The 22,586-nt window shown below is 33.2% G+C and overlaps 3 protein-coding genes and 2 long non-coding RNA genes across 6 annotated transcripts; 4 read left to right on the forward strand and 1 right to left on the reverse strand.

Annotated features, from left to right (window-relative positions):
* Nucleotides 1-1,471: 1,471 nt before the first annotated feature.
* LOC127149626 (uncharacterized) lies at nt 1,472-1,873 on the forward strand. Its single transcript, XR_007821315.1, has 3 exons — nt 1,472-1,570; nt 1,636-1,740; nt 1,832-1,873. It is a non-coding gene; the product is annotated as an uncharacterized LOC127149626 (long non-coding RNA).
* Nucleotides 1,874-4,092: 2,219 nt separating this feature from the next.
* LOC127149625 (uncharacterized) lies at nt 4,093-4,779 on the forward strand. The gene is made up of 2 exons (XR_007821314.1): nt 4,093-4,262; nt 4,393-4,779. It is a non-coding gene; the product is annotated as an uncharacterized LOC127149625 (long non-coding RNA).
* Nucleotides 4,780-10,507: 5,728 nt separating this feature from the next.
* On the forward strand, nt 10,508-13,149 carry LOC103485953 (uncharacterized). The gene is made up of 3 exons (XM_008443732.2): nt 10,508-11,286; nt 11,365-12,370; nt 12,451-13,149. The coding sequence occupies exons 2-3, from the start codon at nt 12,032-12,034 to the stop codon at nt 13,030-13,032; spliced, it is 921 nt and encodes a 306-aa protein (XP_008441954.2). The 5' UTR covers nt 10,508-11,286; nt 11,365-12,031; the 3' UTR covers nt 13,033-13,149.
* Nucleotides 10,682-11,819, forward strand: LOC103485952 (protein ALP1-like). The gene is made up of 3 exons (XM_051085343.1): nt 10,682-10,969; nt 11,061-11,286; nt 11,365-11,819. Exons 1-3 carry the CDS (start codon nt 10,682-10,684, stop codon nt 11,817-11,819), a joined length of 969 nt encoding a protein of 322 aa, XP_050941300.1.
* Nucleotides 13,150-15,915: 2,766 nt separating the features above from the next.
* Nucleotides 15,916-21,953, reverse strand: LOC103485895 (CBS domain-containing protein CBSX6). Of its 2 annotated transcripts, XM_051085441.1 has the most exons (4): nt 21,344-21,953; nt 20,643-21,003; nt 18,635-18,733; nt 15,916-16,950 (listed from the first exon to the last, which is right to left on the reverse strand). In XM_051085441.1, exons 2-4 carry the CDS (start codon nt 20,984-20,986, stop codon nt 16,017-16,019), a joined length of 1,377 nt encoding a protein of 458 aa, XP_050941398.1. In that variant the 5' UTR covers nt 20,987-21,003; nt 21,344-21,953; the 3' UTR covers nt 15,916-16,016. The 2 variants fall into 2 exon arrangements, with proteins under 2 accessions (XP_050941398.1, XP_008441866.2); XM_008443644.3 differs by lacking the exon at nt 18,635-18,733.
* Between the last annotated feature and the right edge of the window lie 633 nt (nt 21,954-22,586).

A 22,586-nucleotide genomic window follows, 5' to 3' on the forward strand; every position in this document is an offset into this window, starting at 1 on the left:
TTCTCATTAACAAATACATTTGGATATAGGAAAAAAGAAAATTACAACAAGATAGACGATCGAAGAACAAATACAATCATAGAATCTCAAGGAAAGGGTATGCCAATCTTAAGGAGGAAATGGTAAGATGTTTAGATGTTTAAGGAGGAAACTCCCATTTTTGTAGTTTGTTCTTTCTTTGTTGTCAAAGAAACCTTATAGAATTTGGGATGTTTGGTTTGATATCTGGTTTAATGCTCCTCTTTGCTTGCGTGGTGTAAGTTTGTTTGTTTGTTTCTTGTAAAGGGTTGCATAAAAAGTTGTAAGTTTGTTGTTTGTTTCTTGTAAATTTTCTTTATACCAAAAATGGAATACAAGCTAATATGTTTACCACTTGAACTCCATGTTCTCGAATGAAGAAGGGGGGTTCAAATGAAGTTTATGTTGATTGAGCTAAAATGTGGAAGAAAGCTCGAGTTAACAAACAAGGACAGTACGACAACGACGACATTCAGCAAGTCGTCCATAAAATAGTAAGTCATTACATGTAAATCACACATTTCAATTATCCATTACATAAGCAATCATTTCTATAACTTACATTAATTTTGCTATCTTTTTAGGATGAGATATCAATGAATACAGATTCATCGTCTGTGAATAGACAGTGTTTGAATGATGTATTAACCCAAGCATTGGGTACAAAAGAGCACAATGGTCGTGTGCGTGGGGTTGGTGGATACGTTACTCCAACAACGTACTTTCATTCAGTTAAGAAAACATCAAAAGATGAGGTGAACATTCTAGTTGAGAATGAAGAACTCCGTAGGCGAGTTAGTGAATTAGAGGCACAAATTCGCTCAAACTTATCTACACCATTGTCTGCACACGGGAGTTGTTCAAGGTTAATAGGGTTAGAGGGGATTGAAGAGAAGGATAAGAGAATAGAAGTGGAATGGTTGGACAAACCAAAACAGAAGGAAAAGAAAGGGAAGGAGGTGATGAAGATGAATGAACCAGAGTTGGACGTCTTGAAGGTATGTAATCCACTACTAAACTCAAATGTCTAATATTGTACGTCTTACTAAATTTGGATGTTATTGAATTAGAAGAGGGACTTAATAAAAATGCCTACAGAAAAAGAAGTTGTATGTGAATCGACATCAACTTTGCCATTAGCGTTGAAGTCGATTCTCAAATATGTTGAGAAGGTAATGGAGAAAGATTCCAGCATCACTTTTTCACTACTCGCTGACCTTTTTGGCATTAGTCGAAATACTTATGTGCTTCAAGAGGATATCGTTGATCTTTGTAACATGAACGAAGTGAAAACGTTTACATTGGTGACCTATATGATGTAAGTCAATTTCATTCCTTGCATCTAAATTTAGGTATCTCCTTTACGAGTTTATATATTTTGTAGGTACTTGTATTCAACTGTTAGTGGTTCGAAAGAAAATATGCAGTATGTCTTCGTAGATCCGTCCCTAATCTCTTCTGGAAACACACAAGAATCTCGAATTCGAAACTTGTGTAGTAGATTGATGGTGTCAAAACCCGACCAAGTAGTTCTTGCTCCTTTTAATCCCGGGTAAGTTTAGTTAGGGTATTGGTTGCATTGACAATAAAATAGTACTTACACTTTTGTATAATTAGGGGTCATTGGGCACTGCTTGCTATAAATGCGTATGAGGATACAGTGTTTTACCTTGACTCGCTAAGGACGACATCAAAAGCAACTACAAGATATGTAACCGACACGTAAGTTTAATCTTTTATATCATGTAGTGTTGTTAATTCTAATGCATGTACAATATTCTAAGATATGTGCAATCTTATCTTGGCAAAACAGAGCAATAGCGATATTTCACTCGCAAAAGAACATTAATAAAAACAGGAAACAAACTTTATGGCGAACAGTAAAGGCAAGTATAAATATTTAAATTCAATTGTATTTTGTAGATTACTAGCAATTAAGACTAGTCCGTTATTCTAATCTATTGTTTTTATAGTGTCCACTACAAGTCGGGAGCACTACGTGTGGATACTAAGTCATGAAGTATATGAGAGAAATTGTAAATAGGGGAAGCATTGTCATCTCGGATTCGGTATGTTATATATCAAACTATTTCTTTTGTACGTATAATAATTTTCATGAATACTAATTCATTTATTTTGCATGTCTACAGATTGATACACGAAAATCATACTCACAAGCCGAGTTAGATGAGGTGCGGGTTGAGTTGGTAGAGTTTTTGGGTTCGTACATATGATCTAGGACTTATTTGTCATCTCTGAAAAAGAAAATTAACTTTATTTTTTGTGGCTTATTTTTTGAAATGTTCATATGGAGGGGAGGGGTTGATTGATATACTTTTTGAGACTTTGTAGAGGATTACAGTTTAGGTGACTTGTTGATAGATGAATTGTTCATATGTAGGGGGTTGCCATTATGAAAGTTTATGTATAGGGATGATATACTTTTGGGCTAGGTTAGTTAATTAGATGATGTTTAGTTAAATTCATGGAAATCTGTTGAAATTCTTTATATATATATTGGTTTTGTAAATGATATATGAATATGATGCAAAGTTTTGGAAATGATATTGAATGGATGATGTTTAGTTGTCATTTGATGTATATTTGTCGTTTATATGTAGTTGAATTTTTGGACCAATGAGAGTATAATACAAGAAGAATAATATAAAATAAATTACAATTAAAAAAAATGAAAAATTGCTTGACGGTTTTGAAATGTCATTAACAATACATTTCTTGATGGTTTGCAAATGTCATAAATAACAATATTCTTGACGGTTCTAAAATGTCATTAAAAAGCACTCTTGACGGTTCTCAAATGTCATGAAAAAGAGTACTCTTGACGATTATTAAATGTCATGAAAAATGAACTCTTTACGGTTTCTAAATGTCATGAAAAATGCACTCTTGACCGTTTTAAAATGTCATGAAAAATGCACTCTTGACGGTTTTAAAATGTCATGAATATTCGTATTCTTGACGGTTTTCGGGCTTCATCATCTCATTCTTGACGGTTCTAAATGATCATAAAAACGTATTCTCTTGACGGTTCTCAACTGTCATGAAAAATTGAATACTTGACGGTTAAAAAATATCAACGATACCAATTCTTGACACTTTTTAAAACCATCAAGAAAATGGTCTTTCTTGACACTGGATTCAATGATGGTTTTGAAACCGTCAAGAATACTCATTCTTGACAGTTTAAAACCGTCAAGAGAGTCAGTTTTTGTAGTAGTGTGAAGAAAGAAAGAAAGAAAGAAAGAAAGAAAGAAAGAAAAGGAAGATGAATAAAAATAGAAGAAATAAAATCTTGGAAGAAATATATATTTATTTACACAAAAGAAGTTGAAGAGAGGAGGTGAAGAAATTTGAGATAAAAATAAAAATAGAAGAAGAAAGAGTTGAAGAAATCTGGAAGAAAAGATGAATAAATCGTAAAGAATAAGAAGAAAGAAAAGTGACAAATCATCCAAAATATAAATGACAAATCTGGAATTTACAAAAAGATTACCAATTTCATGGGTTTTTTTATTTTATTATATGGATCATACATATTTTGATATTTTGTTATATTTATGAAAATTAACGTAAAACAATATGATTATATTTTTTAACGCACAGGAACAAGAATAAAATAAGATATATACTTTTTTTTTAATTCAAACATGTAAACTGAAAAAATTAAACTTGTAATCTTTTGATTTACAATAAATATTTCATGTCAATTGATGGATGTGAGTGGAATGAAATAAATAAAAGGATGTGGATTTGTTTTTTGTTTTTTTTTTTAATGTGTTTGTTTATTTGGCTTATTATGATTTAAAAATGTCATAAACGGGATCACTCAACAAAGAAAAAGCACATCAGAAATGGAATGTGATATGAGTGCATACACATATTAGGTTACGAATAAGAAAGAAGCCATTAAGAACAAACAGATTCTGAGTAAGAGACTTTATGGTGGCAATGAATACACTTGTCCATTTTGTCATCATACACTAATGTGATTTTTGGAATTATCTTACCTGCACTCTAACTTTATTTCTTAACACATAACGGCCATTCAAACAACTTCCACCTAATCTATACCCATTGTATTTTTTTTACTAACCCTATAGAACATCCCTATTTGGTCCAAAATGTTAAATTATCCATTTTTTGAAAAACAAAATGTTAAACACCTCTCTGTTGATGTAATGATGGTCATGAAATTACACTATTACGCCCGTTCATGGATCTAGGTATTTTTCTCCTTTTTTTCCTTTGTCGACGCTTATCTTCTTTTCTTTGTCTACTTCTTCTTTGAGTTCTTCGGAGTGATTCCTCTAATTCTTTACCATGGCTTCTTCAAAACCATCCATACGACCCTAGCGATTGAATCGAGCGACATTAGCGACATCTACAGCAGCACCAACACCGACCATCAATGACACCCAATTTTTGGCACGAGATCACTGAAACCATCAACACTAGCGACACCAAGCGAGCGAGTGACACTATCAACACAAGAGATACCAAGCGATACACCAAGTTTAAGTGAGAGCGACACTAGGGACACCACGCAAAACACAGAGTTTGAGGGAGAGCAACATTGTTTTTGCACAAGAGAAAGTGAGAAAAATAAGATTCAGCTAGAGTAACATCAAGCGAGATGAGTGAGAGTTGAGGCTACTTTTTTACGTGTGTGTAAGTCGATTTTTGTATTTTCCTTTGAATTTGACATCAATAAAAAATTATTCGACATTTTCTCAAAAACAAGGTCATTTGATATTTTTTTTCCTTAATTTTTAGGTCATTTATTGTACGGACTCTTTTCTTAAGTTTGTTATAGTTGTTGTCTCTCAAATGTCTTTCATCTTATATCCTTTGAGTAGTTCTTCGATATGTTTCTTGAAATATTGTTTGTGGCAGAATATATTCTTTATGTGGAAAATTCTTGGTGTTTTATTTTGAAGGATTCTTTTCTTCTCTAAATTGGTCATGGAGCTTGCGGAATTTGATTCGCTTGTTCTTATATGTCATGGCTGTAGATGGCGGTTTCATTTTGGTATTAGGGTTACACATTTGAAAACTTTTGTACCAGTTTTTGAGATCTTTTGGAGAAGAGTTTTCAACATGTTTCAGTGATTGATTCTAGTGCAATTAAGAAGGAATTCTCATACCCATAGGGAGTCTTTTGTACCATTTTGTGAGATTGTTTGGAGACGAGTTTTCGGTATGTTTTGGTGATTGATTCTAGTGCATATTAAGAAAAGAATTTTCATGCACTTACATATGTACAACCATGCAATTGTTTGATTCTCCGATAAAATTTTGTGTTTTATAACATTTTGTATATTTATTAAAGGTGAGGAATTTGAATTTAAGACCTTTCGTTCTCATGTACGTACAGGTGTCAATTGAATTGAGCTCATATTGATATTAATCATTCTTTTATGATTCTCTAAATTAAATTTAAAGGGAATTACATCAAATAGCAAAAATGATTTAATAGATTAGCATCCATATCACCATCCTTTTCAATATGGCAAAAATACATAAATATTGTAAATCACATTATTTTATTAATATATTTTTAAATTATAAAACTACCGTAAATAGTCCCAAAATACATATACTTTCCCTTTTCTTCCTCTTGCGACAACCAGTTGAAATCTCTATTCATCCTTTTTAGTCTATGCAAAAATTAGTTGAATTTCAAGTTGATTTTGTGGGAATTCAAGTTTCACTTTCTCTGTCTTCCTCGTTCCATCCACTGTGAATTTGAGATTTGGTTAGATTTTTAATTTTTCATAGTTGGTGGAAAATCAAGTCGAAATTGAGAATTCCAACGACTCAAGGGAAGACTCATTGCCATCTAGAAGTCTACCCCGAAGCCTAATAGAAAATACCAATGGTGGCAACTTCAAAATCTCCTCCAAAAATCTGCATAAATTTGCTTTTATTTGTCTATCGTGTTGCAGCAGCTTCTTTTTTTATATTTGAAGATCCTAAGAGCCTGTTTGGCCCACGGAGTGAGGTGAGGTGGAGTGGGCTATAATGTTTGGGCCATGGATTATACAATAACCAAAAATAACCTTAATCCTTCACTGTTCTCTTCTCCACGATGTTGAAGCCACTTCCTCTAATCCTTTGTTTTCGTTCTGTTCCTCAATCCCTCTCAACCCCACCGCACTTCGTCTTTCACGATCCACTTTGTCTCCTTCTCTATGATCAACTTCGTCTCCCTTCTTCCAAATCGTTTTTTTTTTTTTTTTTTTTTTGTTATTGTTCTGTGATTCCCTTGCCGCTCATTCTTTTTTCCTTGCCGCTCATTCTTCACCTTGCCACTCATTCTTCCCCCGTTCCGCTCCAATCTTGTACCCAAAATAATTTCCTTTTGGCCATCGTTCGGTTGTAGTGATTCACGGATCCAACATAACTTAGTTGTTAGGGTTTGTGGAATTTTTTTGGAGCTTGGTAGGGGTTTTTCGAGGATATGAGCGTGGTTAGGGTTTGAAGAGAGCATGGTAGGGATGAGATTTCCCATCCCTTCACGGTTTGTATCACTTCTCTTTCTTATTTTAGAAAAGCCGATGATGAGGTCCCTTTTTTTTCTGATTTATTCATGCAATTTTGTGATTCTTTGTATGTTCTTGAAGCCGATGATGACCTTTATTTGTTTTACACATTTATATTGTTCTTTGTATGTTCTTAAAGCCGATTGGTGGCCAATTATATTTATGATTCAAGGGTCTTGTATTGTAATTCATTTTCACCAATCTGTTGTATTGAATTGGTCTCTGTTTTTCCTATTATTTGAACATCTAAGGTTGAATTATTTTGCTTGCTTTTCTGTGATCATTAGGCTTCTATCTCTTTCGGCAGTTTCCTTTCTTGAAAGAGGATAGGCTTTTCTTCTTTTTCTTCCTTTTAGTGGGAATCACTATTCTCTCTTCATTCTCTCTTTCATGATCTCTTTACTCAGGATCGGATCAATCTTTTTCATACTCTTTCTAAAGGATCAAAACCGTGGGTGAGGAGGTTCTTTGTCCGTCTTGCATTTGTTAAGGGTTTGGAAGGTTCGCCTATCCTTCTACGCCCAAAGGAGAGAGAGAGTTGGAGCCCTTGCTTCTTTCTTCTTTCAGACGGAAAGAGTCATCCCACTCTTATGTGCAATTCCATAAGGCCTTCCCCGACTCAGGACAGAAGCTTCTGCCCGCAGCTCCTAGCCCTCCACCCGATCGAACTCATGATGTTCGGAACCTGCCTGCCTGCTTCGAGATCTTTCCTTTCCTCGACCTATCCTTGCCTTCCTCCTCAGCTTCTACACCAGATGGCGGATGGTCCCTCGTACGATCGTGTCGGGTGAGCAAGAGCCGCTTCGTCACAGTACTGACTTATGGGCTAACGGGTCACAGCCTTTGTTCATTGATTCAGTCGAGCCTTCGGACGGTTTTGACGGAGAAGCAAAGATTTCTTTACTTATTTAAGAGAAAGAGAAGTCGACTTATAATTAGGAGAAACATCAGATAAAAGATTCGACCACTTCCATGAAGCAAAAAACTCAAGCAGCCCTCCTTCCTCGGCTACCGACCATACAGAGAGAAGAGGGAAGAAAGAGCATATTTCTTCCTTGCCTACTTTCTTCAGTGGATAGTCGGACTCTTGATTTCGGTTAGAACCCCAGGTAGCGGTAAAGGAATGCTCTGCGAATTGGTCCTAGAAGAACAAAAAGGAAGAAAGATCAAGCCTAGCGAAGAAGAAGAAAGAGCTAGTTGATAGGCCACTTTCTTCGGATCGGTATCCGCTTTCCCTTTTGTCTTCCTTCTGGCCGGCCGGCTTTCCCTTATCGTAGTTCGTGGTAGATCCGAGGAGATCGGAGATCGGATCCTATCTGCTTTCTCTTTTGTCTTCCTTCCGGCTTTGCCTTACCCTGAGTTCGTGGTACCCTTTATTTCATTTAGGGTCCGAGAGTCGGCTTTGCCTTCTTCTCGATTCATTGACTCGGATTCAACCTTCAAACTTGCTGGCTGTCTTCCTTCTTTATCCTGTGGGGAATCCTCCCCCTTGACTTTATCCGAAGAATTCCCCTTTACCTAGGGGCTCCTCCCTTTTCATACTGTCAAATACAGGATCAGATCACATCCCCGCATACAGCATGATCGGTATTCATACCGAAGAAGAAGAAAGCGGTAGAGCCTAAGTCAACTCCTAAGCTAGGGATGGCCTCCTATCCTTCATAATTTGATTCTGTTTTGTCATTCTTCACCATGTAATTCATCTGTTGTATTGAATTGCTCTTCTATTGTAATTAATTTTCACCAATTTGTTGTATTGAATTGGTCTCTATTTTTCCTATTATTTGAACATCTGAGGTTGAAATATTTTCCTTGCTTTTCTGTGATCATTAGGCTTCTATTTCATTCTGTTTTATATGTAACCCTTGAACTGCTGTATGAACTACTTACTATGAATTAGGTTCATTACATCATATTGCCATATCCCTTGTTTTTGGGATAATATCTTGACTGATGTTAGGGTTGGGTTAAAACATATCCCTGTTTTCATGGATTTTTTTTTTACTGTTTTGATTCTCTGCTAAGTCACTATTGCACTAAAATAATTTTCAACATCTTCTCATGTACTTCATGGTCAACATCTTGCAGATCTGATATGTCCTTTTTATTTGGTTCTTTTTTTTAAAACATCATAAACTTCTTCACCCAACCATTATAAATGGTCTCAATTTAACTCAAGTATTATTCAACCTCATCCCATATCTGTTTTCTTATCATTCCTTGGTAGGCTTCTTTGTTTTCCACTTATGTTTGCTCTCCAATTGTTTGGCAACTTTTTTGTCATTCTTTGTTATGCATTTGGTCTTTATGCCTCTTTGTTTTCTGATCATTCCTTGCAATTGTACGCCACTGATTAAGACTTGACAAATTCTTTTGTATATACTCATGTTCTATATTTACTCTCTATCTATTATGTTTGTTATATTTGTATATAAAACATATTTCTCTCTGTTTTGCATGTTTTATTTCCACTTGATTCATACTCAAAATGCTGTCAATTATACAAGAAATTCAAGTTCAACTAATCTAATGAATTTCTTACCTCTGAGGCTTGTCCAATTAATTTTTTTTTACCTTACATACACTGTCTTACATTTATTCAAATAACTTTTTATTATACTGTTTTTTTTAACTTGAAACGGGTGTACGTTGGATTAAAAAGTATTGGTATGTCATCCTTCCTTATACTTTTCTAATATTGTTAATGTGTATTGCAATTTTTCAATGAATTTCGTGGCTAACATTTGTCTTTTTGACATTTTTTTAGGTTGGTGAAGAGCAAGAGTTCAGTATTCGAGGTTCGTACACCAATGTTCTACATGGTTGGAATAATTTTTCCCCATCATTAGTTTGTCAATAGCATGTTATAATAGTTAATTTTCAGATGGTTCAATCTTGTTGGAAGACATGTAATTACATCATTTTATATTTATGATGACTGCTACTGTTGATATTTATTGACTTTAAATATTCACGTATGTATTGCTTATTTTGGAATTGTTGCCATATTTTGCAAATATATTAGTAGATTTTATGGAATGTTACCATGTCTTAAATATGTTTTGGAAATTTATTGAATTTAAAAAAGAGCATTGAAAACATATCACACAATAGTGAGTATTAATTACTTTAGTACACGTTTAAGAACATTAATTCAATTATACACAAAAGTATAGGAGTAATCCAAAAAAGTGGAAGGGTCAAAATATGGAGGCTGAACATAAATTATTTTGAAATAGGACCATAAAGATGGAACTAATTATGTTTCAAAAATTTTAAAATAAGTTGATGAATAAAAGATTTTTGGTCAATTGTAACACGATTAAATCTTAAAAGGAATATTTTTTACTAAAATTTTTCACTAAAATTTTTCACAGATTTTAATTATATAAACAATTTTAAAAGTGCAAATAGTAGCATTTGTTAAATTATATATATAAAAGCTAAAACCCTAATTCAAATTTAAGATGGTATTAAATACATAAACAATTAGTTCATCATACGTCTAACCGAAGTTCAATCCATATAACTTTCATAATACTCAATCTAATAAATATCTTGGTTACTTTTCAAGTAATAGTAAAATACATCGATCATCAAATATTTATTCAATTTGCTAAAGATCGTGTTATTTAAGTTGAAAATAAATTATTTTGAAAAAAAAATTAAACCAATAGAAACCATTTTAAACACTTCAAAAAATTAGATAATTTTTTTTTTATTAAAATGGTTTAAATAAAACGCATTTTATTTTTACACTTTTTTCGTTAATAATTCAAACCATTTTATTCAAACCATTTTTACATTAGAAACCATTTTTAAATGGTTTACATTTTTATTAACAGTGTATTAACTCTAAACAAACAATATGAATTGTTCAGGTCATCAGTTGTCATCACATAATGGATCCACAAGAGTTAGTTATGATACTTACAGTATTTACAACGTCCCAACGTCAGTTACTTCTGACACTAGAATTATTACTAAATGATCATAAGAGGATAAAACATACATCATTTGATAGTAGACATCGTATTAGACAATTAGCATATTTTCGACTAATCCATAAGTCAGATCTTTGTTGTCGTCAAAGTACACGAATGGATAGAAGGTGTTTTGCCATTTTATGTCATTTACTAAGAACGAGTGCTGGATTAGTCGGAACAGAAGTTATAGATGTAGAGGAGATGGTTGCCATGTTCCTGCATATATTAGCTCATGACGTGAAGAATCGAATGATACAAAAGGAATTTGCACGGTCTGGTGAGACTGTTTCTAGACATTTCAACATTGTCTTGTTAGCGATTTTGCGGTTACACGATGAGTTGTTGAAAAAACCTCAGCCAGTAACAAACTCGTGCACCGATCCAAGATGGAAATGGTTTGAGGTAAGTACCAATTGTCTGGATTCTAGTTAGACCTACCAAACAATATGCGTTAGATGGCTATTTCATACTTGTTGATGTTATTATACCGTAGAATTGTCTTGGTGCGTTAGATGGCACATACATTAAGGTGAATGTCAGTGCAATCGATCGTCCAAGGTACAAGACACGGAAGGGTGAAGTTGCGACAAATGTACTTGGTGCTTGTGATACAAAAGGTGATTTCGTGTTTGTTTTATCCGGATGGGAAGGATCAGCCGCTGATTCCAGAATTCTTAGAGATGCAATATCAAGACATAACAGACTAAAGGTTCCGAAGGGTAAATACGTAGATGTTTTATCTCTTTATAATCTTTATATTCATAGGACGAGAATTGAAATAGTGGAGATCTGAACAGGGTATTATTATCTATGTGATGTTGGGTACCCAAATGCTGAGGGTTTTTTGGCGCCATATAGGGGAGAAAGATATCATCTTTCAGAGTGGCGTGGAGAAAGTAATGCACCAACAACAGCTCGAGAGTTCTTCAACATGAAACATTTGTCGGCACGGAATGTCATCGAAAGAGCATTTGGGTTGTTGAAAGGTTGCTGGACAATTTTAAGAGGAAAGTCATACTACCCAGTCGATGTCCAATGTCGAACAATCATGGCGTGTTGTCTGCTACATAATCTTATCAATAGAGAAATGACTAACAGTGAAATAATCGATGATTTGGATGAGGGTGATTCAACATACGCAACAACTGGAGGTGACGAGATTAATTACATTGAGGCTTCAAACGAATGGAGTGAATTGAGGGATCAATTGGCTCATACGATGTTCAGTGATTGGGAGTTACGTGACCAGTAGTGCCTTAATACTTTTCAAATTACTGTCAACGCTTCAAATTATTTTGTCATTTTGTTCTAAACTGCTAATATGTCGTGAAATGTATGCACTACAAACACTCTTAATGCATGTCCTTCTTGTCATATTTACTAAATATGTAATTTCGATTGTCTACAATTAATTATGTTGAATATTAACACCTCTTGTTAAATGCTGCTAATATATACGATAGAATGGCAAGTTCGTCACGAGCACCGAAACATACATGGACTAAAGAGGAAGAAGCAAAACTTGTTGAGTGCTTAGTGGAATTGGTTTCATCTGGGGGATGGAGGTCCGATAATAGGACATTTCGACCTGGGTACCTGGCCCAATTGCAACGAATGATGGCAGAGAAGTTGCCCGGCACTAATATCCAAGGATCACCGACAATAGATTGTCGCGTGAAATCTCTTAAAAAAACCTACCATGCAATTGCAGAAATGAGGGGGCCATCATGTAGTGGCTTTGGATGGAATGAAGAATTCCAATGCATCATCGCAGAACGGGATTTGTTTGATAGTTGGATTAAGGTATTAATTTCAGAATGCAATTATACGTATTTTTTATAATCACAATCATCAACTAATCTCCCTAAATTACATTTGTACAGAGTCATCCTGCAGCCAAAGGCCTTCTACACAAATCATTTCCATATTATGATGATCTGTCCTATGTCTTTGGCAAAGATCGGACAACGGGAGCACGTTCAGAGACCTTTCCTAATGTAAGATCTAATGTGTCGAACATGTTTAATGACACAATTCCCCTTGGTGATTCACATGATGAAGACATCCCGACGATGTATAGCCAAGGAGTGCATATGTCACCAGATGAGATGTTTGGAATACGTGCAGGTCAAGCAAGTGAGAGAAGAAATTGTTCAAGTGTAAGTAAGAGGAAACGAGGTAGCGAACGTTATGAAACGGTAGAGGTGATCAGGAGTGTAATGGAATTTGGAAATGAGCAATTAAAGGCAATTGCAGATTGGCCAAAAGAGAAGAGTGCAATGGAGGTCGAAATGCGTGCTCAAGTTGTGAAACAACTGCAAGATATCCCTAAACTACGAAGCCAAGATAGGGCAAAGCTTATGCAAATCCTATTCCGTAGTTTGGAGGCCATTGAGGGATTCTTGTCGATTCCAACAGAACTTAAATTGGAGTATTGCAATATTCTCTTGCAAAATATTGTTTAACCAAACTAACTATTTTATGACTTTGTACTTTTATTTTATGAACTCATGATCTTGGTTTGTATTGATCTAAGTTTTAATTACAAATGTTATGGAACTTTATATATTTATATTTCACTAAGAACATATTATAGAGGAATTTAATTTTGTGGGATTAATCTATTTTGAAATTTGTCGACGATTTGTAGGGATGTATCTGCAACATAATTTCAAACACAATCACCTAAACAAATGAAAAAAATTACATTATGGAGATTATAGATAAATTCATTAAACGAACTACATAATTAACAAGATTGAATAAAATAATTTTGGAAAAAAATGTGTATGACAAAAAAGAGTAGTGAAAAAACACTTTTGATATTCTCCAGATTATAATAATCTACACCCCAAACACAGATTGTAATAACACAGACTATAATAATCTACACCCCAAACACAGATTATAATAAAACAGACTATAATAATCTACACCCCGAACACATATTATAATAACCCACGGATTATAATAACCCACAAACTATAATAAGCACATATTATAATAACTAACTCCATGCTCCAAACATGCCCTAAATGACCATCAGGGTGAAATTTACAAAATTGCCACTCATAAGCAATTTACTTAAATACCATCACGCATAATTATACAATTGCCCTTTATCTTAAAACACTTCAAATATTTTGCAATTTTCAATCTAGCGTGTGGTCATTTATATTTGATCATTATCCTATTCGTATTTGATATGTAATAATGTTTTATTTCTATTTAATTTTGAATTTTTTTAATAATATATTTTTAAAAAATAATGTAAAAAATAGGATAGATGGTACACAATTTTTCTTCCCACGACTTCAGTGCATGGACCTTATATTTTTTTCACGTTTTTTAATATATTTTTTTTTTAATATTTAACATATCGTGGACCTCACACTTTTTAAAGATATTTAATATATATATATATATATATATATATATATATATATTAAATTTTCAATTTTTCAATTTTTCAATTTTTAATTTTCAAAAATATCTTTCTTATTAAATATTTTTTCAAGTTCAATTTTAAAAAATACATTTTCTTATTTAATATCCTTCCAAATTTCAAATTTCAATCAATAATTTTTTTAAAAAGATATATATTAACAAAACATTTTATTAAATACTTAAATCTCCAACTTTCAATTTTCAAAAATATTTTTCCTTATTAAATATATTTCCAAATTTCAAATTCTAATATCTACGAATTCTAATATCTTTTCAAATTTCAAATTCCAATCTCTACAAGTTCTAATATATTTAGGATATTTTTTAAAATTAAAAATTAGAATTTTGAAATATATTAAATAAGGAAAGATATTTTTGAAAATTGAAATTTAGAGATTTAAATATTTAATTACCTATTTCGTTAATATATATCTTTTTCAAAATAATTGAAGATTGGAATTTGAAATTTGGAAATATATTAAATAAAAAAATTATTTTTAAAAATTGGAAATTAGAATTTGGAAAAATATTTAGTATGAAAGATATTTTTGAAAATTGAAAATTGAAAATTTGAATATTTTATATATATATATATATATATATATATATATATATATATTAATTATCTTAAAAAAAATGGAAGTCCACAATATATTAAATATTAAATTTATATATATATTAAATATTTTTAAAATGTGTGGGGTCCACGATATATTAAATATTAAAAATATATATTAAATAAAGTTAAAAAGGAAAATGTCATGTCTACAACTTCCAAGCAAAATCGTGTACCAGATACACGACTTCGCCCAAATTGTCCTATTTTTTTATTAATAGTTTGTCTTATATCCTATTTTTGACATTATTTTTTAAAAATACATTATTAAAAGAAAATATTCTTATTTTCATGATTTTTATTAGATATTAAGTAATTGATTGGCATGTCATTGGTTAGCTTATTTGTATTTGATAGTCATGTGATTAATATATCATTGTGATATTTGATTTCCAAGTGATTTTCATTAAATATTAAGTTTATTTGATTGTCACGTATGACTAATATCAGATTATAGTATGGTTGCTATCGAATTGTTGTGTAATTTTCATTTTTATATTTGATGTGATGTGATTACTATGAGATTGGTATCTAATTTATATTTGATTACCATTATTGGTACTAACTAATTTCTATTTGATCGACCTCTATTCAAAATTCTTAAAGAGTGTTGTCTCCTTCCATTTGAAAAAAAAAATCTAACTATGACAATCGAATAACAATATCAAACGACTATCTTATAAGGATAACTAAAATTGAAAAAAAAAAATCATAAAAAGTAATCAGATCACAATGCAAATCACAAACCAATCAAATTGTTTTAAAAAGTGAAGGACATTTTCGGCTATTTACTTTAAGCCCATTAAGGAATTTGAGCTGGGCTGATCGAATCCATTTTTGCAATTTAAACATTTAAGTCACAGGGATCTAATTTAGTTAATTTGTTGTGCTAATGATGCAAGTGATCTTTAAAATTACATTAAAATTTTTACTTCATAATTAATTTAAATTAAATGATAAAAATCAACACAAATGAATGAAATTGAGTATTTAGCGATGACTAAAATTGAGTATTTAACGTTGAAATAGAATTCAAGTTGCAAAGATAAAAATAAATATTTTAAAGTATTAAAATAAAATGAAACCAAATTCAAAACAAATTCAAGTTGCAAAGATAAAAGTAAAATATTTTAATATAAAATATTTTAAAATATTAAAATAAAATAAAACCAAATTCGAAACTTAAAAACTAAATACGTAACTTTTAAACTTAGGGATGAAATGAAAAATAGAATTTTTCCATCCATGAAAGAAAAAAAAATGTTGTTTTGTGGGAGAGGAGGAATTCCATTAACAATAATTGTCAAAAAAATTTAGAGCAGTATACACATCTATATATAAGTATAGTAAGTACAAAGAGCAGTAGAATCTGATGAGAGAAAAATATTAGCTTTGAATAGAATTTCCAAGCGCCTCAAAGGATCGATTAGCCGGTATAAACGACGTAGGCTGCTTAGTAACAGCAGCTAAAATATCGGCATAGCCCACAACTCCAACCAAAATATCATCATTTTCATCCTCAGTAACCCAAACATGGCTTGCCCTATGGGAAAGCATCTGAGCCATAACGGCAGCCAATGAACTTGTTACTTTACATGTCAAGGGAGCACTTCTTCCCCGGTACATGCTCCGACTGATCCTGAATGCTGGGCTCAACGGGTTGAATCCAATACTTCTACTGCTGAATTTCCTTGCCCGAGTTGCTCCACCACCATTTGCCGAGTCGTTCTCACCAACGTTACCATTAGCGGATAGATCGGGGACCATTCGTGAGGTCATGTTGTCTTCTACTCCCATCACAAACTGCCCAGCAGAAAGATTGGCTAAAGCCCAAGCAGCAGCCAAGTAATTGCATTTCCAGAGTTTGGAGGCTGAAATCTCTCCAATTATCCTGTATTGATTGTCATGTATGTTTTCTACAACAGCAACTGCAACAGGATCATCAGGAAGCTTATGAGAAATATCGATCGCAGGGGTTGAGGCATCAATTGAGCAGTAGTTTGGGTTGATGGCTCCTAGAGTAGAGATGGAGGAAAGAGGGAGAGGTGCAAGGGCACCGAGGCAACCAATAAGGAAACGGATGACGTCTTCTCTTGAGAGACAACAAAACTTATCGTGACCGGTGGATGTGGAAGACGATGATGGGCGGTTAGGACTTAAATTGAGGTTATTGCTGCTATTGCCAGGGTTATCAATGTTCTTCAACCACTTACCATTATAGAGAATAGAAAACCGTTTGCTCATTCCTTTCCATACCACACTTTTTCGGATTAGAAGACGCCTCACGCCTTGCTTCATCATTTCCAATGCGTCAATCAATCTTTCACAAGAACAGCACAAGAGGTTAAATTAATTGAATGCCATGCCGACGCAGTAAATAAGGACAAGAACAAATTTCTTTTAAATAAGTATATTTAATGTAGTTTCTAAGGTCTCTTAATCTAATCATCACAAATGAAGTAATAACTGAAGTCAATGGATAACTTCTAATAAGAAGTGAACAAAAGATAGGACAGATAGAGTAAGAACCTATGATTGATATCCAATTACATCAGCTAGCAGAACCAAGATCCGAAGGCAAGACCAAAGCCCTCTGGATCAATGGACTGATAAAATTTGTCAGCTATGAATAGAGAGAAACAAAAGGATTATTTTATTTATTTCGGGTTTTTAAACAGAGATTATGTGCATCACAACTTATCTCATTTGACATAAAAAATCCATAGATACCTATGCCCTCTTAGAACTTCCACTAGTTATTTTAAGGGCGGTGGATGATTCTTGAATTTGGCCCTTGGACTCCACTAGAGTTATTTATGGACAAATCTCTCATGAATGACTCAGGTCGTGCCATAATGCCATTGATTCTGATTTGAATTAAGGGGCGAGTTGGATCAAGCACTTTTTAAACTCAAACTTTGGGTTAGTCGGATCACTTATTTAAACTTTTTCCCTAAAATTAAGAAAAATGTTGACACGTACAAATCTTATTTAATTATTTTCAGATATTGAATTAAGATAAACAACTCAATCTCAATTTACACTAAGAAAACTTCTTTCCAAAGTCTAAAAAGTTGTTTTTAGTAGTTGTTTTGTTGGAGAATAAATTATCCAAAAAAACGTAAACTTAAACTGAAACAAGATAAATATATGTATATATAGTTACATTACTAAAAAAAAAACATATGTTTTAAAATTAATAAAAATTCAGTTCGGGTTGGTTTGGGTTGTTTTTTGTGAACCCATGAACAAATATCCATAAGACTTTCATCTTTTTAACTTAACCCAACTCAAATGAGTTGACGACCCAACCCAAACCATACAGGTTGGGATAGGTTGATCAGAATTTTTGGGTCATCATATTTTTTAACACCCCTAATATGAATAACTTGTATTTGGTGATATGAAAGAATACTTACCTAAGAATTAAAATTTTCTTCTTTTGACCTTAGTCACAGTGGTATTAATACACCTGACCGGTCGTTTACAGAGGAGAATACCTCTTTATGTGATGTGTTTTTCTCACTCGGAGCATCCTTGCTCATTGTACTTTTTCCTCCTCAATATTAGAAAACTGCTCAAAGCTTTTGGTTGGTCTACGGTTTTGTCAAATTGATATATCCGGTATTCCAGCTTTTATTTTTGGGGTTATCCTTTCCGCGCTGCAAAATAGACTATCCAGTTGGCTAAACCAATTATTCTTCTGGTATCTCTAGGGTGAAAGGAATGCAATGATTTTCAAGGATGTTTTCTCTACTTTTAAAAACTTACTAAATATGACTTTATTTCATGCTTCCTATTGCTGTAAACATTTTCATCCGTTTGGAGATCTTTTATTTAATTCAACTTTTGGTGTTGAGAGCTTAATAAACTCTTGTTATTTAATCCATCAATTAAATTTGTTTAACATCTTTAAAAGAAGAAAAAAACAAGAAAGGGTTCAATGAAGCAAAATAAAGTCTAAAGGAAAACTACAAAAGACTAAAGGACCACAACTTTCTTACACGTCTTTCAATCTCCTGCAATAAAATAGCATGAAGACAAGCAAACCAAAGCCTGCTACACATATCGCAAGAAGGTATATTATTTTTTCCTTCATGAGTCTGAAAATACCACAAATAGAGTATAAGCTAGAAAACCTTTTTTCTTTCCTAATTAAGAAATAGAGATGTATATCCATCAAAAGAACCACAAGAGAGTCCAAACTGGAAATCCCCAAAATAATGGTTCCTGTCATTTATTCAGACAAAAGCTAATTTGCATAAATGTGAAGATATAAAGTGCCCTTCAAAAGGTAATCATGCTACTGAAAAACATATAGAATCTAAAGCAACACCTTTTTACAGTTTAGCCACTTCCCAACTGTCCGAATTGCTGATTAAAATTCACCCTTGGAGCAGGCATTAAGTGAGTACATTCATTCGGAGTTGGAACCCTTTCAATAAGATCTTTACTTTGGGGGGTTTCCGTGCTTACTTACTGGTATTTTATTCAGTCTATCTTATGTCACATTATAAATTCTAATTGAATTTGTTTAAAATTAAATAAAATTAGTTTTGAAACCCTATTTTGATTTATTTTTTGTTTCTATAATATGACTAGTTTTTCAAATGTATCTTATAAAGTGAGAACCTAAAAGGAACGAATAAAGCTAAATTTTAAGAAACAAAAAATCTAAAACAAAAATGTTATCAAATAAACTCTTACTTTACAGACGACTACTCTAGTTTTTTGAGTCAAAAGCATATGAGACCAGCTAAACCACAGTGACTTCAGAAGCATTACCATATTTCTCACTACATCAGTTGACCATAGCATCATTTGATATTGAAGCATGATTATGCTACTTACTTTTGAGTCTAGAGGCTGTTCTTCGTTAATTGGGTTGCATTTGTGAAAAGATCAGATGCAAGTAAGAAGTAAAGAACCATACTAAAGTGGTTTTAAGTAAAGAATCATACTAAAGTGCTTTTGCACCAAGTGCAATCGATTGTTCTTCCTTTATAGATTTTTCTACCGTAACTTCACTCAACCAAAAAAGTGAATTACATACTCAAAGTGGAGTTATCATACAAACCTGAATATCTATAAAAACAAAGAGGCAAAGAGTTTAGACTGAAGCCAAAAGGTATCCTAAAAGATTGATAGCACCACGACCCAACTAGACACAGCCATCATAAATGGTTCTGGGAAGCATAAAGTCAGTCTGTCTTTATTGCTACATTTATTCAATTTCCAGAGATCTTGCATGGTACTGGTCTGGTAGTTTTCTCGTTGTTCTTAGATTTATCCTGCATCTTTTTTCTTGATCCTTTCATATTTCATGAAAAGTGTTTATGTTTCTAGATAAATGAATCAATCTCCTTCTTTTCAGTCTAGCTAGTACGTTTGTATGTGTGTGTGTTCTCTTCTTCGTTAATAAAATATTTGCTGACGGGAAAACAGAAAAGGCCAACTGCTCAATCTACCAAACTGTCCAAATCGGACAAATCTAACAGTAATATATCACAAGATAAAGTTATAACTCATACCATTTACAGTTAAAAACTATAAGCTCAAACCTATCAGCTAGATAAGAAGGGAGGGGAAGGGGAGAATATAGCCATGAATGAAAAGACTCTAAGAAGTATAAGATAAAGAAGAAGAAAAAGAACAGAAAAAGAGTAAATCTGCACTTTGCAAACAGAACTTTTTGTTAAACAATCATAACGTATGAGGCCCATAACACAGAAAAATAGTTGAAGTAAAGCATATTGATTGGAATAGGATCAAAATTCTGGGAAAAAGAAAGGAAAAAAGAAACAGTATAGACTACTTTTGGAATCATCCAGTAGAAACACTTAAAAGTGCTTTCAGATTAGACAAACTACAAAAATCCATCAACCAAACAAAGAACCAACCTCTTAATTTCAATCAGATGATCTATTAGAATTAGAGCAAAACAGAACACCAGAGCCATTAACAAATGAAACTAGGAACATATAAAGCCAAAACTGAAGCAAAGAGGCTAACCTTGTTGCAGGATCCACCTGCCTCAACAATGAATAATTGGCAACAACAGCCTCCGAAACCGGGGCCTTCATTGCCCTTTCTTGATCCTCTAGATTCTCGGCTCGAGCCAAAAATGCAACAATATCCAAAGAAGAGAGAATTCCCACAAATCTCTGCTGTTTCATTTCAGCATTCTCAATAATTCCCACATGAGTTTTCCTCTTCCAAATTGGTATCCCACACTCCGTCGACTCTCCGATCACCCTAATCGCTGTTTCAATCGTCTCCGTCTCATAAAACTCCGTCATCTCTGGCTTTCCTACTGTCAGATCCCCAACCACATGATACAGAAACACAGATGCCATGATAACTCTTCACCTCTCTGCAATAAACCCAACCAAAATCAAAAGAAACCAATCTTATCAGATCGATCTTCAACACAAATATCCTTAAAGAACTATCAACAGGACATGCAGAATACCATGTTCCAGAAAATCCAAGATTAAAAAGAACTACACTATTAGCTTCCCAAACGATTCCAGAACCACAAAACGAAAAGAAATGCAAAGATTCTTTACATCTTCTACGATTTCAGATCCCACAGAATTATTGAATTTAAAAAAAAAAAAATTAAAACCCCAAGTACAGTAATCAAGATTACGACAATATTAAATTAAATTCCGCATATAGCAACAGAAAAAAAAAGGTTTAAAGGGAAGTACCGAGGTTCGCTTCGTTAACTCTAAAAAAATCTCGGGAACTGAACGGTAGACAGAGAGAAACCGGAAAACCCGGTGAAAGAGGCAAAAGCTATAAAAGGGAATGAAGTAAGATAAGCAAAAGATCAAATCGAGTAATAGGCAATCTATGGAGACTCAAAAACGAGGAGAAGAGGGAATAATCCGCCATTGATGATGAAGAACCAGGAAGGAAGGAAGGTGGAAAGAAGGTACAAAGTTAATGCCCATGAAAAATCGACCAATCAGCTCAAACCCACCACCCAACAACACAACAAGAAGAGAAGAAACAGTGAGTGGGTAGCTTGATCAATCAAGGCAGAAGAAACGGGTCATTTTGGTGATTAGAAAGAGGACAAAGAGAAGGAGAAAAAATGGTGAATATTGAATTATTGGGAAGAAGAGAAGGAGGAGGCAAAAACAGAGTTGGCAATCAACGAGTGATGTGGAAACTTGAAGGTATGCATTTCTTCGTGTTCTTTGCTATTATTTAATGCCAAATGGGCTCCGTTTTAAGCCACAATGTCACATGATATCTAAATCATTTATGATAATTTTAATGTGGAAATAAAAGGGAATTAAATTAGGATGCCTCCAAAAACACGAATGATTGTTTTATGTGAAATATCTTTCCTAGTCCCTTTCACACTTTTTTTAACCAAGCACAAGTAAACCTCTTTTTTTAACCATGATTTCTCTAGTTGTATCAGTTATCAGTTTTTTAATCTACTCTACCACTACTTTATCCAGGAGTAACAAATTTGGCCCTATCACAATTGGAGAGTGGACCGTTAACCCACTCCACATTTACGGGAAGGATTATGGAAAACCTTCTCGCTCCTTCCTCCATCTTCTTTTCTCTCTTTTCTACCTTCAAATCCTTCTTCAATTCTTCTCACTCCTTCCTCAATCCTTCTAACACTACTATAATAATATTTCTCCAAAATGGATGCCATCATAACACTACTCATCATAATCCTTTTTACAAATACACACTATCATAACACTAATTCTTCCATAAATCAACTATCCCCAAACGTCCCCTAAGTATTCTAAGTATAACTTGAAACTAGAGTTTTTTCGAGAATATTATCAAATGCGATTGTTAACTTATTTGACTTTAGTTTAGGATTCTAAGTCATTTATTCTTTACGTATATGGCTATAGCCAACTTACATAAATAAAAACACGCTCCAAAATCCTAATGATTTTATTATATGTTATCAAA

Source organism: Cucumis melo, chromosome 5 (assembly GCF_025177605.1).
Source record: "Cucumis melo cultivar AY chromosome 5, USDA_Cmelo_AY_1.0, whole genome shotgun sequence".
In the NCBI taxonomy this organism is placed as follows: Eukaryota; Viridiplantae; Streptophyta; class Magnoliopsida; order Cucurbitales; family Cucurbitaceae; genus Cucumis; species Cucumis melo.

What these genes read in the sequence shown, in the direction of transcription:
- LOC103485952 (XM_051085343.1), top strand. Translation starts at nt 10,682, where the DNA reads ATGGATAGAAGGTGTTTTGCCATTTTATGTCATTTACTAAGAACGAGT. An exon ending in CAAGATGGAAATGGTTTGAG is followed by an intron (nt 10,970 to 11,060) that starts GTAAGTACCAAT and finishes ATTATACCGTAG; the next exon opens with AATTGTCTTGGTGCGTTAGA. An exon ending in CAGACTAAAGGTTCCGAAGG is followed by an intron (nt 11,287 to 11,364) that starts GTAAATACGTAG and finishes AGATCTGAACAG; the next exon opens with GGTATTATTATCTATGTGAT.
- LOC103485953 (XM_008443732.2), top strand. Translation starts at nt 12,032, where the DNA reads ATGGCAAGTTCGTCACGAGCACCGAAACATACATGGACTAAAGAGGAA. An exon ending in TGTTTGATAGTTGGATTAAG is followed by an intron (nt 12,371 to 12,450) that starts GTATTAATTTCA and finishes ACATTTGTACAG; the next exon opens with AGTCATCCTGCAGCCAAAGG.
- LOC103485895 (XM_051085441.1), bottom strand. Translation starts at nt 20,986, where the DNA reads ATGGCATCTGTGTTTCTGTATCATGTGGTTGGGGATCTGACAGTAGGA. An exon ending in CAGGTGGATCCTGCAACAAG is followed by an intron (nt 18,734 to 20,642) that starts GTTAGCCTCTTT and finishes TGGTATTTTCAG; the next exon opens with ACTCATGAAGGAAAAAATAA. An exon ending in TGCAGGAGATTGAAAGACGT is followed by an intron (nt 16,951 to 18,634) that starts GTAAGAAAGTTG and finishes TTCTTGTGAAAG; the next exon opens with ATTGATTGACGCATTGGAAA.